The 14,770-nt window shown below is 39.2% G+C and overlaps 1 protein-coding gene across 2 annotated transcripts; it reads left to right on the top strand.

Moving 5' to 3' along the window:
- The first annotated feature begins 24 nt into the window (after window positions 1-24).
- LOC111339842 (uncharacterized) lies at window positions 25-14,308 on the top strand. 2 transcript variants are annotated; one of them, XM_022946568.2, is made up of 4 exons: window positions 25-225; window positions 9,743-10,422; window positions 10,726-10,839; window positions 11,146-14,308. In XM_022946568.2, the coding sequence occupies exons 2-4, from the start codon at window positions 9,771-9,773 to the stop codon at window positions 13,311-13,313; spliced, it is 2,934 nt and encodes a 977-aa protein (XP_022802303.2). In that variant the 5' UTR covers window positions 25-225; window positions 9,743-9,770; the 3' UTR covers window positions 13,314-14,308. The 2 variants fall into 2 exon arrangements, with proteins under 2 accessions (XP_022802303.2, XP_088585058.1); XM_088728932.1 differs by lacking the exon at window positions 25-225 and adding an exon at window positions 4,899-5,004.
- Window positions 14,309-14,770: the final 462 nt, after the last annotated feature.

Raw genomic sequence — 14,770 nt, 5'->3', positions numbered from 1 at the left:
TTACAGAACATGCGCAGACACAAAGCTTCCTTCAGGTTGGTGGACGACTCCCGCATTTTTGGCAAATTCGAGAATTTGCCGAGCTATAGATTCGATTATTTATCGGGAAAAAGTTTTCAGAGGTTTATTTTTAAAGTTTTCTAGTCGTGGAAAAAAATATCAGCTGATTCAGTGTCGTTACTTTTGTCTCTTCCGTTGACGGTCCTCCTACCATTGTGATTACAGGTTTGTAATTACAGGCCTAAACATAACCGTTGCTTTACTCTCCGTGGCACAGTTGTGCTTTTTAGTCCAATTTTTATTCTAATGTAAGGTATATCCACCATATCTAATACAAATGTTGCTAAGAACGAATTTATTTGGTGAAGGACTCCGAACTCTCATTTTAGTGATAGATACGAGTAAGTTAACGAATAATAATTGAAAGTAAAATTGTTATCTCTAGAACTATGTTACTGCGATCTTTATTCGTTATTCCTGTGTGAGACACTAAATGGCCACAAAAATATGAATTTATCCAATGCATATAGTATTTCTTACAATTTGATCGAATTTCTCTATCGGGAAAATATTAATGCAGTCTGAAGAATAATTATGCAAGAACTAATAACTTTTGACTTAAGTTATGCCATCTTAACAGGATGATAGAGATAGGGAAGTGTTAACCAAAGTTTGTGCGTCAAGTGATAACCATTACTGGTTTCGAGAAGTGTCAGGAAGTTTTTGTGAAAATTAGGAAATATGATCTGAGCAGACTCTTTGAAAAATATATTTTCCAAGGGGGCTAAATTTTAAGGGTAGTCTGTCTTGCAGGGGCTCTTTGACTTTTCTACAGACCTACCTTAAGTATAATATTTTTGAGGTCTCTATTTTTTTTCCTTCCTTTTACTATTTTCTCTACAATCACTTGTAATCAAAGCCAAAAACTGCAATATGATTACATTCTTACAAGGTGCTTCTGATTCTTTTGATCAGTTAGTTTGCTCCCATATGCAACTGTATATATCATTCACATTGTTTCAAATGAGTCATTACAGGTCAATCAGTTACTTAAAATAGTCTCTGAAGATTCTAAATCTTACAATTTAGGCTCACATTGTTGATTTAGTTATTTATTTAATCAATTTCACCAGAGTTTGGTGAGGGTCGCACAACAGAGCCAGGCTCCAAATTAATTGCGCCCAATATCCCACCCATCCCACCCCAAGGGAGGACATCCATCACACAGTAATCTCGCGTGTGGGAAATTAATGTCTCCTACCCCAACCCTGCAAGAGACGGGACCTCCATTTATTCGTCCCTATCCGAGAAGACTAGAATATCTAACCATTTCTTAATGTTCTAGAAAGGTAGCAAATTCTTCTAAATTATTTTAAGGCCCTGAGTGTTGGTCCGGCCGGGGCTCAAACCCTCGACCTCCCGCACAACAGTCCAGTACTCTATCCACTGAGCTAACCGGGAGGCAATTATAAGACTAGTTCATTTGCACCTTGATGTAAAGATATCCTTTGGCCAAAAGTCAAACAGGAATTAAACTACAGTTCTAATGGTGAGAACCTGTTCTAGCTAATCTATCACAGGAGCAAAGAAGATATAGAATGTTCCTCTTGAATGTTTGGCTGATCTATTACTGATGAGGATTATTAACCCTTCAACTCCAGGATGTCATGGCTAATTCTCCCCTCTGATCTAGCTGCTACACATTTCCTTGTTTATTACATCCATTTTGAAATCACTGGTGGTCCCTGTAATCTGATTGGCTCTTATTGGTGCGATTTATTCACAAATCGCACCATTTTTTGCTCTAAATCACATCATTTTATGCTTGACTGAGTTTATGACACATGTTGTTAAAGTCTTTCTGTTTTGCATACAAAACAAGATGTAAAAGCGTTTCCAGTTCTGCTTTTTATTTAAAAACTGGCTCAGTACTGCATCAATAAAATATTTGAATTGACCAAGTCCTGTATTTGGGCGATTTCAAAATGTATGTAATAAAGTGGTAATTAAACCTCGTGTCATGCAATTTTGGTCTGAAATCATACTCATGATTTCAAATTGAACTTGCTCTGCGTGCTCATTCGATTTTGAAATCATGCATATGATTTCAACCCAAACTGTACTCCACCCAGTTCAAATACCATTATAAATCAGTTACAAGAATTTGGTGTTATAACAAGATAACAACTTCTACCTCACGGTCCTTGAGCATTCTCATTAGCCATCTGCTGGATAATGTGTGGATATTATACTTAGGGAGAGCTAGGCCACACCTAATAATCACTTCTGGGAGCTTAGGGTTAAGTTACCTGTTTATGATCATAACAATTTGTGAAAGCTATTCATTACAGCTGGACAGCACCTGAGTGTAAATCATACTTAGTAGAGGTAGATGGCTACAGGGTTAGGAAGGATTAAAACAGTGATGTAGGAGTTTAGGTGAATGGAAACTCCCTGACTGTAATCATGTTACAGTCTTTTTTGTTAATGCTTCTTGATGTAATAGATCAACTGCAATTTCTTTTGTTCAGTTTCTTTAAAACAATTGGAATGCATGTATTTAGGTCATTTCCAAGTAATAACTGTCAGATAGAAATGAAAGCATTCTGTTTTCCTTAACATTCAGTGTTTTTGACAATGTTAAAGGGGAGTAATACATTAACCAAAATAATGTTTGGTAAATCATGGCAACTGAAAACCTGTTGTATTCCACCCAAAAGTCTAAGCTAGTCGAGAAGACTTTCCTATCAAATAGCATTGGTAACAGCTCAATTCATAAATATGAGACTTTAAAAAAAACTGTATGCTTTCTGACATTTTATCCAGCATCATGCATCTGCTGTGATATTTTTATGATCTAAAGTTTCACTGATTTTGAGCCATGGTGGAATTTTTCTTGAATATACATGTTTGATGCTCTGATGTCTTAGTCTGTTATGAATTTCAATCTGGTTAACTTCACGCACTTGTCTGGTGTTCAAAAGTGGAGAAGCGAGTGTACTGCATACAGGTGTTGAAGTCTACCAAAGAGGGTAGAGTATTTGCAAAAACCTGGATGAATTTCCCCTTTGATTTTTGCCCTTACTGCAAGTTAAGCAAGCTCTGAAAATAAATATATTTCTAGCTACATATTAAATATATACAGACCTGTCTAGTTTGTAATGAAATGGATTAAATGAAGCAGGCCAAAAGAATGTCAAAAATAATTTTTATTCATGTTGCATCTTTGATTTGACTCAGAAGTTTTATTTTCCATTAATATTGGTTAAGAAGTTTAAGAGAGAATTAAAATTATGGACTGTCTTCGACAAAACTTATGAATATTTTCTCTAGTTTGTGTAGATCAGTATCAAACATCAGCATGCACTCTACTTGTAAGGTTTAATTTTTGACGCTTGCTGTTTATCATCCACATGTCAAGTTTTTTCATGTTGAGTGTAACAAACTCTCAAAAAAAGGAACACAATTACATAATGGCCTCTGTTTTGATTTTAAAGTAGATGGAGTTCTGTTTTGTTTCAATATCAAGTTTACGCCCTATTTTCAGATAAATACTGTTTATGGTTTGAATCACTTAGCTAGTCATTCTCGTTTAATCTCAGTACACAATTTTACACCTGAATTGTATTCTTATCAGAGAATGCCCCTTAGGCTGCGTTCATAATGTATGGCAGAGGCGGGGGGGGGGGCGGGTGAAATTGAGGGGGGATTGGAAAAAATATATACAAAAAAAAGGGGGGCTTTCAAATTATTTTTACAAAAAAGTGGGGGGATACCAAATTTTTTTTTTATCAAAGAAGCTACAAGAAATAACCAGGGCATACTAAAATGTCTTTATTTCATAACATAACATATGCTGACACAGTGGGACTTTTGCAGCGCATGAAACGAGATGCATTGGGTGTCACAGAAGAAGTTGTTTAATGAATTGACGACGCTCCGGCACTTGGAGAATTTATAGATGCTCGGAAATCTCCCCAAGAAGACGATCGGTTCTTTTTCAATAAAGAGTACGTACAGAACAGAAACGCCGACACTCCTGGGGCTGCCTACTTTCAGAAAGTGTGTGCCTTTTATGATAGTCATTATATTAGAGGAGAACTGTTCATGGAGTACGTAAAGGATTGCTGTTTCACCAGGACAGGGCAACAGTGCCAATTTTGTCAAAGTAATCCTTAGACAAGCACGGAGAAGTTCAAGGGGATTTCTGCTCCATATCCAGATACTACTAAACTGCCAAAGTTCAAATATTAAGATGTCTTTGAAACACCCCTTTATAAAGATTAGGTAAACAAAATTTTTCGTACTGTGGATGACTTCCTTCCAAGAACCCAACTGAAGATAGTGTTTTCTGCTGGCACAGTTTGTCTAGAATACCCAAATAGCATCAAAAAATTTTCCGAGAAATATATCTTTGAAGAAGATCATATAAGATCTTACGTAAACCATCTTTTGTGTCTTCAAAGGGCCAAAGATATCCGAACAAATCAAAGAAAACGGGATAAAGCCGAAGTAAAGAACAAATCATACGAAGATCATGACTGGATTGAGTTATCCTTATCTCGCGACACTTTAAGGAAACTAACTGTTAGAGAACTTGAAAAATATTTAACCTTTCATAAACCATCATTAAATGGTCTGAAGAATGACAAAATTACCCGGATAATGGCACATATCAACTTTTCAAATAACGGCTCCAACATGCATTCACAGTATAAGAGTGTTTCTCAGAATGACCACCAAGACGAAACAGAGAAAGGAGATGGTGAAGATGATGAAGAAGACAGTGAAGATGATGAAGAAGACAGTAAAGATGATGATAGTGATGACAAAATACTCGCTGTTTTTGGAAGTGACTCTGAAGATGAAGATTCTCATGAAGAAAGTGGTAAAGACGAGTCTGATGATATGAATGTGCATCAGGTATATCAAGGATCCGCAGTAACTTCTCGATCTGGACGACAGTGCAAGCCTAGTAGTAGATATCAAGACTTCCTTGCATAGGTACATTGAGAAAAAAATGAACCTTATTGTCACATTTTAAAATTTTATGGTGTTGGTATGTGTAGGGAGGAGTTGAATTTTTTTTTTTATTTTTGCTTCGGGGGGATTGCTAATTTTTTCAAGAGTTGAGGTCAGGGTGTTGAAAAATTTTTTTGGTAATAAAAAATTCCACCTGCCCCCCACCCCCCCCCCCTTCCTGTGTCATACATTATGAAAGCAGCCTTAGGTATCGAGTAGTTGGGGTTAGGAGATCAACGGAGTTAGATCGTAGTTTTTGCTGAAGTTTTGCTTCTTCACGTTACGTATCTTTGGAGTTTCTTTAAGCCTTTGAAGACAGTATCAGATGTAAATGTAAGCCTAAACTTGCTCACAAGTTGCGCTTTTGAGTGCGTAGTGCAACAGTGAGCGCGAAGCGCGAGCGAGCCAAGCCGAGCGAGTAAAAGCTCGCGAGCAAGCGAAAGCCGACCCAAGGGGCTGTGACTCGATTCCAAGTTAGGGCGGAAGAGCCCCTGGGGACATTGTCTTACAAGACTAGTTCCAAACGGTCGCAGTTGTTCTGGCATCTGATTGGTGCCAGAAAATCTTGGTGTTTTTCTGCCCAATCAGAATGAAGTGTGCTTTAGAGTCCTTTCGTGTGTTTTAACACGGACATATACAAGAAGCTCAGTTGCTCGCCATGTTTGTTTGGGCCGCACGACTTGCTCGAGGTGAAAAGTTTCAGTACTAGCACGCAATGTAAGAGAAACAGATTGTCCGCAAAAAATCTCACCGGAAATTATACTGCTTTCTGTGCGCGCCAAAATCTTATCTTCGTTTTGTAGTAAAGTCTTTCACAATACGGCCACGGTTGCAGAGAACGTTAAGTTCGTGGAAGACCTCCAGCAAGCGCTTAGAGAAAGCTTAGCTTTGCTTCCGGTTAGCTAATTAAAATCTGAACAAAAACTTATCGAGAACATCGTAGGAAGGAGAGATGTTTTCGGACAGTTACCGAAGGGGTTTGGAAAGAGCTTAATCTTTCAACTGCTGCCCAGAGTGTTTTTCAATCAATCACTTTATTTAATCACGGAATCCTTATCACTAAAAGAAAAGTGGTCTTCAAAAGAGCCGTGCTTATTAACCCTAAGCATGTAGTACCTAATACTTTGCAACTATGACTTAAAAACTACAATCTATTAAGAAGAAATCTTAAAGTAAGTTATATTATACAATAGAAGAATAAAAGCTGTTTAAGGTAGTGGCCTGCTTCGCCTCAACTGACAGACTTCCATGCTGCTGCACCCTACAACGAAAACTCTTTTTGAGGGCCTCAGTATTCGGCCGCGGAATAAACAAGTTGTGTTGGGCGCCCCATAAATTATGCCTGTGGATGGCATTTACGCTGGTGAATTTGTCAGACAGCTATTCGGGTACAAGGTTATTAGCAGTTTTAAACATTAAAGATTTCAATTGTTTTGCACGTCTGTCAGTGAGGCTTTCCCGGCCATGTGGGGGCACGAAGAATCTGGGTAGATCTGACATCCCAGCCAGACCCTGTTATTATACGTGCCGCCCTGTTTTGTAGTTTCTCCGGTTTTTGACCGAGGCCATTTCCGATACATCCCCACACAGCGCTGCAATAGCCGAAATGTGGAAGAACCATTGACTTAAAAATTGTGACCAGGGTACCTTGGGGACATATCGGTCTTAGCCTCCTAAGGGCAGCAAGTACTTTAGCAATTTTACTAGCGACCTTGGAGATATGGGCTTCCCATGAGAGTGTTTGATCCACCTGAACACCAAGACAATTGTAACTATTGACTCTTTCAATTAAGTGTCCATCAAGGTAAACACAAGGTTCGCTAGGGAGCGAAGAGATTTTGTACCTTGTGCCTGTAAACGTACACTTTGTGTTCAAATTCTTGAGCTCGAAAGGTTACGGATTCTCTTCTAGTCCCTTGGTCGTTGTCATTTCACCTCTTTTGTCGATTGTTGAAGACCAAGTTAAATAGCTTTGATCATTGGGAATCGATGCCGCTTTCATTGGGGAAAACAAAACCAAACACCAGGAAATATTGGATGGGGGATCAGCTTAGTACAAGGTCATCTACCCACATCTAATAAACAAAAGTTTTCACGCTCAGCTTTTCTTTTTTTTTAGGCGAAGATTAGATTAGATTTTGGCACGCACAGAAAGCTGCGTAAGCGCCAGTTGCTCGACATACCTGCGGGGGCCGTGCGACGAAATAAACTCACGGGATTTGCAAAGTTTTAGTTACAGCAAATTATACAAAAAATCTAGAAAGATTTAAGCTTACATCTCGTCTAACGTTTAAAGCGACATATTTACGCCTGCAACCATTATGTTTTATACGAACCTCGTAAACTTTTAAACACGTTCTCTTGAGATACATGCGAAAGTATTCATTATAATTTCTGGTAAGATTTTCGCGGACAATCGGATCGATTTCTCTTACATTGTGGGTTGAGACTGAAACTCTTCACCTCGAGCAAAGCGTCGTCGCAGAGAGTAACTAATGTGCGAGCCTGCGAGCCGGAGCCGTTTGTTGCGAGCCTCGAGCCTCTTCTTGCGAGCCACTGTTTGTTCCATATATATCTTTCCATTTTCTCTCCTCATTTTATTCAAACAATCTTTGGCTCCTCTCCAGAAAGCATTTGAAGGTGAAAATCTGAAAAAATATCAAACTAGACGCTCGAAGAGCGTTTACTCGGGCTTCGTAGCGAGCGCTTTACTTGAGAATTCACCACTCGTAAAATTTATTCGAAACCACAGAGCCATGGCCTTCACACAAAACACGAGTACAATTATAATATGCATCACGAGATCTGAATTTTTTTTCCCTTTAATGACACTGTAACATCATTATGTTCATGTACATTGGTCATATTGGAAAATTTTTTTAGTAGATCACAGTCATCAAGAGTATTCATCATGTCTTCTACTGAGCACTCGTAACTCCATGCAAAGAGCAAACCAACTTTCACGATCGCTTGCACAATAATAATAGTGATTATGTACGAAATATCAAATCGTACTTTACAAGTATTGAACCCGATAGAAACCAATTACAGAAACAGGTATTTAACGGAAGAGCTAAGCTTAGATATTTAAAATTACTATTCAGGTTGCTTCTGTCAGTATCCCTATCCAATTCGCTGTAGTTAGCGCCACCTTCGAGCGAGGTGTTCGTCTCAGCTTCATAGTAGTTTGAGCGAAAACGCTCGACATCGTTTAGTGTGACCCTATCACGAACGGTGTGTGCGTTTGTATGTGAGAACGGCGTATAAGACAGGAATCTTTGCCGTGCGATTTTCCCTAAACACAACATTTCGAAAATGTGTTGTTTACAATCAGCGAGCACACGATAAAACAAATTGTCGCCCTCTCATCCTCAGTTTCCGCGGTTTAAACAAGGGACGCCTGGGACCATCACCATAAAGAGGCATTATGTCCGGATTTGGATGTTATTTTCCCGGGCTCGCAAAAAATGGTTCCGGCTTGTCATAAAAGGCTCGGGTTCGCAGGCTCGCATTATAGCAACCCCCTTCGTCGCACGGCCCAAACAAACATGGTGAGCAACTAAGCTTCTTGTATATGTCCGTAGTAAAACACACGAAAGGACTCCAAAGCACACTTCACTCTGATTGGGCAGAAAAACACAAAGATTTTCTGGCACCAATCAGATGCCAGAACGACTGCGACCGTTTGGAACAAGTCTTGTAAGACAATGTCCCCAGGGGCTCTTCTGCCCTAACTTGAAATCGACTCACAGCCCCTGGGTCTCTGAGGATGAATTTTGTTCATCTACAAGAAAGTTATGGTTTCAAGCACTTATTACAGAATGAAGCATCAAGTGCACCTAAACCAACAATTTTTTTTTTCACATAACGAAATAGGCGTATTTTTTGGAGTATTTCTGTGCAAAAATTTTTTTACTTGCTCAAATCTTCAATTTTCTGTGTCCAGTGAAAATGGCTCTAGTGGGTAATGTGACGTCAAATCGAGAACACGAAAGTCTGCATTTCACACATTTTCACTTGTCTGGGAAGGTCGTAGTCGATATTGTCCGAAAATAGGCCGACTAAGTGTGTTGTAGAAGGATGTAGCAACGTGCGAAATTTGCAATGGGGTATCGCGCTTCCTACATTCCTCATACAACACACCTAGTCGGCATATTTTGGACAATATCAACGACAAACTTCCCAAACAAGTGAAAATTCGTGAAATGCAGACTTTCGTGTTCTCGATTTAAAGTCACATTACCCGCTAGAGCCATTCCTTTTTTAAACTCGCTCGTGGGGCAAGATGGCGGCCGATTTTCCGTATTTTGACTGGGTACAGAAAATTGAAGATTTGAGCAGATTAAAAAATATTTGCACAGAAATACTCCAAAAAATAAGCTTATTTCGTTAAGCGAAAAAATATTTTGGGGTTTAGGGGCACTTTAAAGGTGTTATTTTTATTGGACAGACCAATGAACAATTGATATTAAGTCTAAAAACTGCTATTTATTTTAAATCTCTTTGCTTGTATGTAATCTTTCTTAAAATCATGATCCCCAAGATTTTACTAGACCTAATATGAGGGTATTTATGTGCTCTTGTGGAATTGCAATGTGGCATATTCGAAATGCAACGATTATTTGAATAGGGAATGATCTAAACTCATCTTTTAAGATTGGTGTTGTTGTTGTCACATGTACTTATCAATAATTGTCCACAAAAACTCTTTATGTCTTAGTGCCTTTGAAGAAGAAGCTGTAGTGGAAATGACCACCCCTTCAGCAACATCCACCAAAGAGACAACAAACTATGCAAGAATCTGTCGTCTTCTGGTGGATTTTGGTACCTGGGCTCTGAGAAACAAATTTGACAGCATTCACCCACCAAGCACCCTTTCTTTAGTTCTGGCTACACCCAAAACTAGAGATGACCTTCGTTCATTGTACACTGGCAAGTCTGGCAAGCCAAAGGTAGTAAATTCTTCGCAGTTGAAAAAATTGTACCAAACCACAGCTCCAGGATCAGCTCCTGTACCAACGGTATCATCAAGCGATTTTGACACAACCCTTTTGATTATTCTTCTGAGGAACATTTGTAATTTAAAAACTCCATCAACGGGCTGGGATGATCTTCCCTTATCATCAGATACAAGTCCTGAGGCTGATATTGTCAGAATAAAGTATTATAGAAACAACGCGTATGCTCATGCAGAAAAAGCTCCAATTGATGATACGACATTTCTCACCATCTGGAATAACATCCGAGATGCCATTGTGAGACTCGGTGGAAATAAGACTGATATTGATGCCTTGAAGACTGAATGTATGGATCCAGACGCTGAAAAAAGGTACACAGAGCTTGGAAAGAAGATGATGAAGGACGATGAAGAACTGAGGGAAAAAATTAAAAACCTTGAAGGTAGGTCGTCGTTATTTATTTTCCTTGATATTAGATTTAGGGATGTGAAAATCAAGGATTACAACCTTTTAGTGGATTTTTAAAATGTTCCCTACCAAATAGCTCTCCAGTGGACCCCAGTTTCATGTGTTTTTGGCATGGATCGAAGTTATGCTCTGATGTTGTAAACTGTTCCAGCCTGTTCTGCTGGTGTTGATGCAATTATCCCATGTACCATTAACTTTATAGATTGAACTCTCTTTTACAGTGGAATTTTTCAGGAGACTACTTTGAATTTGGTGATGCTGATGACCTGTTTTTCAGATAAATTTGATGAGATGGGTCAGGAGTTTCATGGACTTAAAGAAAGGCTCGATGAAACCTTCGTTACAGTGTCTGAGATGAAAAAGAACCAGGATGATACAAGTAGAGACAAAGGTTTGTTTCAATAATTTGACTTCTGCCAATTTTTATCATGTGCCTCTCTCTTTCTACCTATTTGAAATTTATGATTTACTTCTTAGTTACTCGTGAGCTAGCTTGACCAGCCTCAGTCAAGATTTATTTCCCAGGCTAAATATCCATTAGACTCCAGCTTGCATGCGGTTTATTTAGCCTTTTTAATCCCGAAACTGTTGTTCTCTTGTCTTAGTGGAAAAAGTAATCAAATGGTCTTGTTGTTTAAGATTGACGGGGATATTTCAAATGACAAATTGAATTTGCGGATCTCATTTGATATCCCAGGGACCATGCTGGAAAGTGAGCTGCCTAAAGTGCCAGGCAATGTTCACGGCCACACGGATGAGCTCCATAGGATTGTAAAACTCCTCACAGATGATAGCAACAAAGACGTGGAAGGAGTCCTAGTCAGCGGAATACCAGGGGTTGGGAAGTCTACTGTTTCCATTCAAGCCGGTCATATACTCAAAGACGATTTCGATAGAATCGTTAAGTTTTGCTCTTTAAGAGACATGCATCCTACCAAAAATGGGCGTGACACCAAGGATGATGAAGGAGAAAGGGTGTTGAGGGAGATTTTAAGCAAGTGCCAACCAGGTTATCAATCGGCTCATGAATACCCCAAACATGTTTTGCTCAACTGGTGTAGGGGGCTTAAGCAAGACCTGGTTCTTGTGCTTGACAATGCAGAAGATGCCATGGAAGTCAGTTTTAACAATTCGCTCATTCAATTGTTAAACGAAATGAGAACGTGTTCAAAGGGAAAAATCAAATTCATAATTACCTCAAGACGTACAGACATTGAGAGCACCGGACAAGTTTTGAATGTTGAGAAGGTCACAGTAAATCCTTTGAGTGAGGAGGATAGCATTCAAGTCTTAATTGGAGTTGGTCGTCTGCAAGGGGACTCTGATGTCTCAGGAGAGGATTTGAGTAGGGTAGCAAAGCTTTGCGAGTACATTCCGATGGCGCTTTGTCTAGCAAGCCCGCTTCTTTCTTCAGATTCCGAGTACTCTGTTGACGAGTTAGTAGACGATCTAGAAAAGCACCCTACACGCACACTTGAGTGCGAAGCTATAATGGAAATTGCCTTTGAGAAATTAAGCGAACCTTTGCGGCATTCATTAATTCGTCTGTCTATTTTTGGCCGATCTTTCGAAAAAAAAGCAGCAAGGGCACTACTTGGCGACAATTGCATTGAACACTTAATGAAGTTGAGGAAAAGATGCTTTATTCAAAAACAAGGCGATCGATACTTCCTTCACTTGCTTCTCAGAAGTTACGCTAGAACGATAGGAGCAGAGAAATTTCCGGATATTTTGAATCATGGCCAACAAACATTTGATGAGCACTTTTTGGCTATGATTTCGGAAAATGCAGAAATGTACATGCGTAAAGATAAATGTAAAGCCTCGTTTGATCTTTTTAATGAAGAGAGGCTTAACTATGAATCCCTGCTTAGAGATGTCAGTGACGAGAAGATACAGAACTGTAAAGCTCTGCAAGATGCTGTAAGTGGTTGCAGGAAAGTTGCACCTTACGTAGAATTCTGTGTTCCAGTCAAATTGCATAAAGATTTTCTGAACGGGCTTTTACGTTATGTTCAAAAGGAAAATGACACAGTGCACGAAGTGGAAATTTTGTGCTTCCAGCATTACGAAGGAAGGAAACAAGGTTGTGCCAAGATGTATGCAAAAGGCTTGATGGACATAGCTTCTAAGCTATTCGAAGAAAATCGGCCAGCTTTCGAAAAAAGCGTCCCGTCAGAGGTGATTTATCGCCGCCATTATGGCAGATATCTATCACAGGATTGTGGCCAAATAGATGAAGCACAAGATTATTTCAGAAAAGCACTAAGTATTTGCGAATCGTATGAAAAAGAAACCTCTGAGGTGATATCTGACAAGGGGGCAATTCTTGCACAATTGGGACATATTGCAAAACACCAAGGAAGGAAGGATGAGGCACATAAATGCTATTTACAAGCTCTGGAGTTTCACCAAGCCCATTATGGAGATCATATTTTGACTGCATTCACCCATAAAATTGTCGCAGATTATTACCTGTCCTTTAAGGATCTACCTTTGGCAGAGGAAAACTACATGAAAGCAATTGACATTATGAAACGTTTGGGTGTAGCAGAGCACAAAGAGGCAATACCCACGTACAATAAAATGGGAATCTGCTTCGAGAGGAGAGAAATGTTTAAAGAATCTCGGAAAACGTACGAGAAAGGAAGCGAGGTTGCTGACAACACTATCGAAGGAAACCATAAATGGAAGGTTTGGATTAAAACCAACTTGGCGTTGCTTCTTCACTCAAAATACCCAGGCGACGTTGACGTGGCTTTCGCAATTGCCAAGGATGTTCTTGAAATGGGACGACAACTTGGATTGAAGGACAAGGACTGGTCAGAAAAGGAAGCACTTGAAAAAGTTTATCAAACAAACTAGACATTTAGAGAAGTTCTGTTTTGAAGGACAAAAATTTTAGTCTCAATGCGTGAAAAGCGTGTAGAACTTTTTACAGAAGTATATAATTTTGCCAACATCAATGGCTTAACTAAACGTTGACTGAAAATTTTCTTTACCTTGGGTATCACCACACATGAAACCACCATCAACTCTTTTCCATTTTGAATATTGGATGTCGACATGATTTTAGCGGTAGATTGTGTAAATAGCGCGGGAACTGTTTCAGATATTCTTAGTTCAAGGTCATTCTTGTTCTAGCTTATATTTATTTGTACCTGGATATGCATGTTCTCTCAACTGTGGGTGTATTTTTGAGCCAATCTCCCACATTAAACGACCTCAACTCTCGGAGGTGAGCGTTAAAAACTTTGATTAGTATAGCTTTCCCTTCTGGGATTTCAGTCAGCCTCATTCCCACGGTCTCTGCCCTTCTTCTTCTCTCTCTTGCTCTCAGGCGAAGTCAAAAGAGAAGTCCTGGTAACGATGTTTGTTTGGGGCAACAAATTTCGATATAGTTTGTGACAATGTAGGCTCAGTTTCAGTTTTTTACGGCAAATTATACCTTACTATCAAACTAGATGTGTATGTTGTTTTATAGCTTGTAGATCAAATAAAGGTTTTGTACTAAGACACTCCAAACAAAAGCATAGTTATCACATCTCAGCTAAATGAATAACCCTTTACACCCTCAGATCATTATACATATTCTCCATACTGTTCTTCACACATTTCACAAGGTGTTGACAAGGTGTTGATTTTGTTAGGCAGAGGACGTTAAAGAACCCACTTCACGAGATTACTGTGATGTAGTCTGGCCTGTTTACTGGGAATTGGGGGGAGGAGGTATCTGTTATATTCGCCTTTATTTGATTGTAAACTGCTTAGCAGTCTGGTAAAGTCCCCCGTACAGTGTTGTAAAGCACCATGAATTTAAGATATGAGCGCTATACAAATAAAAGTTATTATTATTATTATTATTATTATTTGATCAGCAGGGATTTGCTAAAGCAAAGGCATAGAAAAAACCAGGAAAGATTTATTACTCGACGTTTCGGGGTCATCGTGACTCCATTATCAAGAGACTAGTTTAAAAACATGCAAATAAGGAAAGGTACAAGAATAGCATAAATTAGACTGAACGGCTTAAATTTAAATGTAACCTGTGTGATGCAGGGTATGTGGGCTATACTCGTGGTCACTTACACGAGCGCGTAGAAGGGCACACAAGGAAATCATCTTCTATCTACAAACACTACCACCTCCAGCACAATAGTGAAATGCCTGAACGCTTGATCGAGCAATTCAACGTCATCACGAAATGTAACGGCAAATTTGATTGCCTTGTTAATGAAATGTTGTATATTCGCATGCGTAAGCCAACACTGAACGTGCAAACGGATTCCATCCGCGCCAAGGTGTTTATTTAAGCCGTTCAG

This window comes from Stylophora pistillata, chromosome 7 (genome assembly GCF_964205215.1).
Source record: "Stylophora pistillata chromosome 7, jaStyPist1.2, whole genome shotgun sequence".
Classification (NCBI taxonomy): domain Eukaryota; kingdom Metazoa; phylum Cnidaria; class Anthozoa; order Scleractinia; family Pocilloporidae; genus Stylophora; species Stylophora pistillata.
The sequence above is the reverse complement of the archived record's forward strand: the minus strand, read 5'-3'. Positions and strand labels throughout refer to the sequence as shown.

Coding starts and splice junctions, on each gene's coding strand:
- LOC111339842 (XM_022946568.2), top strand. CDS start 9,771: ATGACCACCCCTTCAGCAACATCCACCAAAGAGACAACAAACTATGCA. Junction 10,423..10,725: donor AAAAATTAAAAACCTTGAAG/GTAGGTCGTCGT, acceptor CCTGTTTTTCAG/ATAAATTTGATGAGATGGGT. Junction 10,840..11,145: donor TGATACAAGTAGAGACAAAG/GTTTGTTTCAAT, acceptor TTGATATCCCAG/GGACCATGCTGGAAAGTGAG.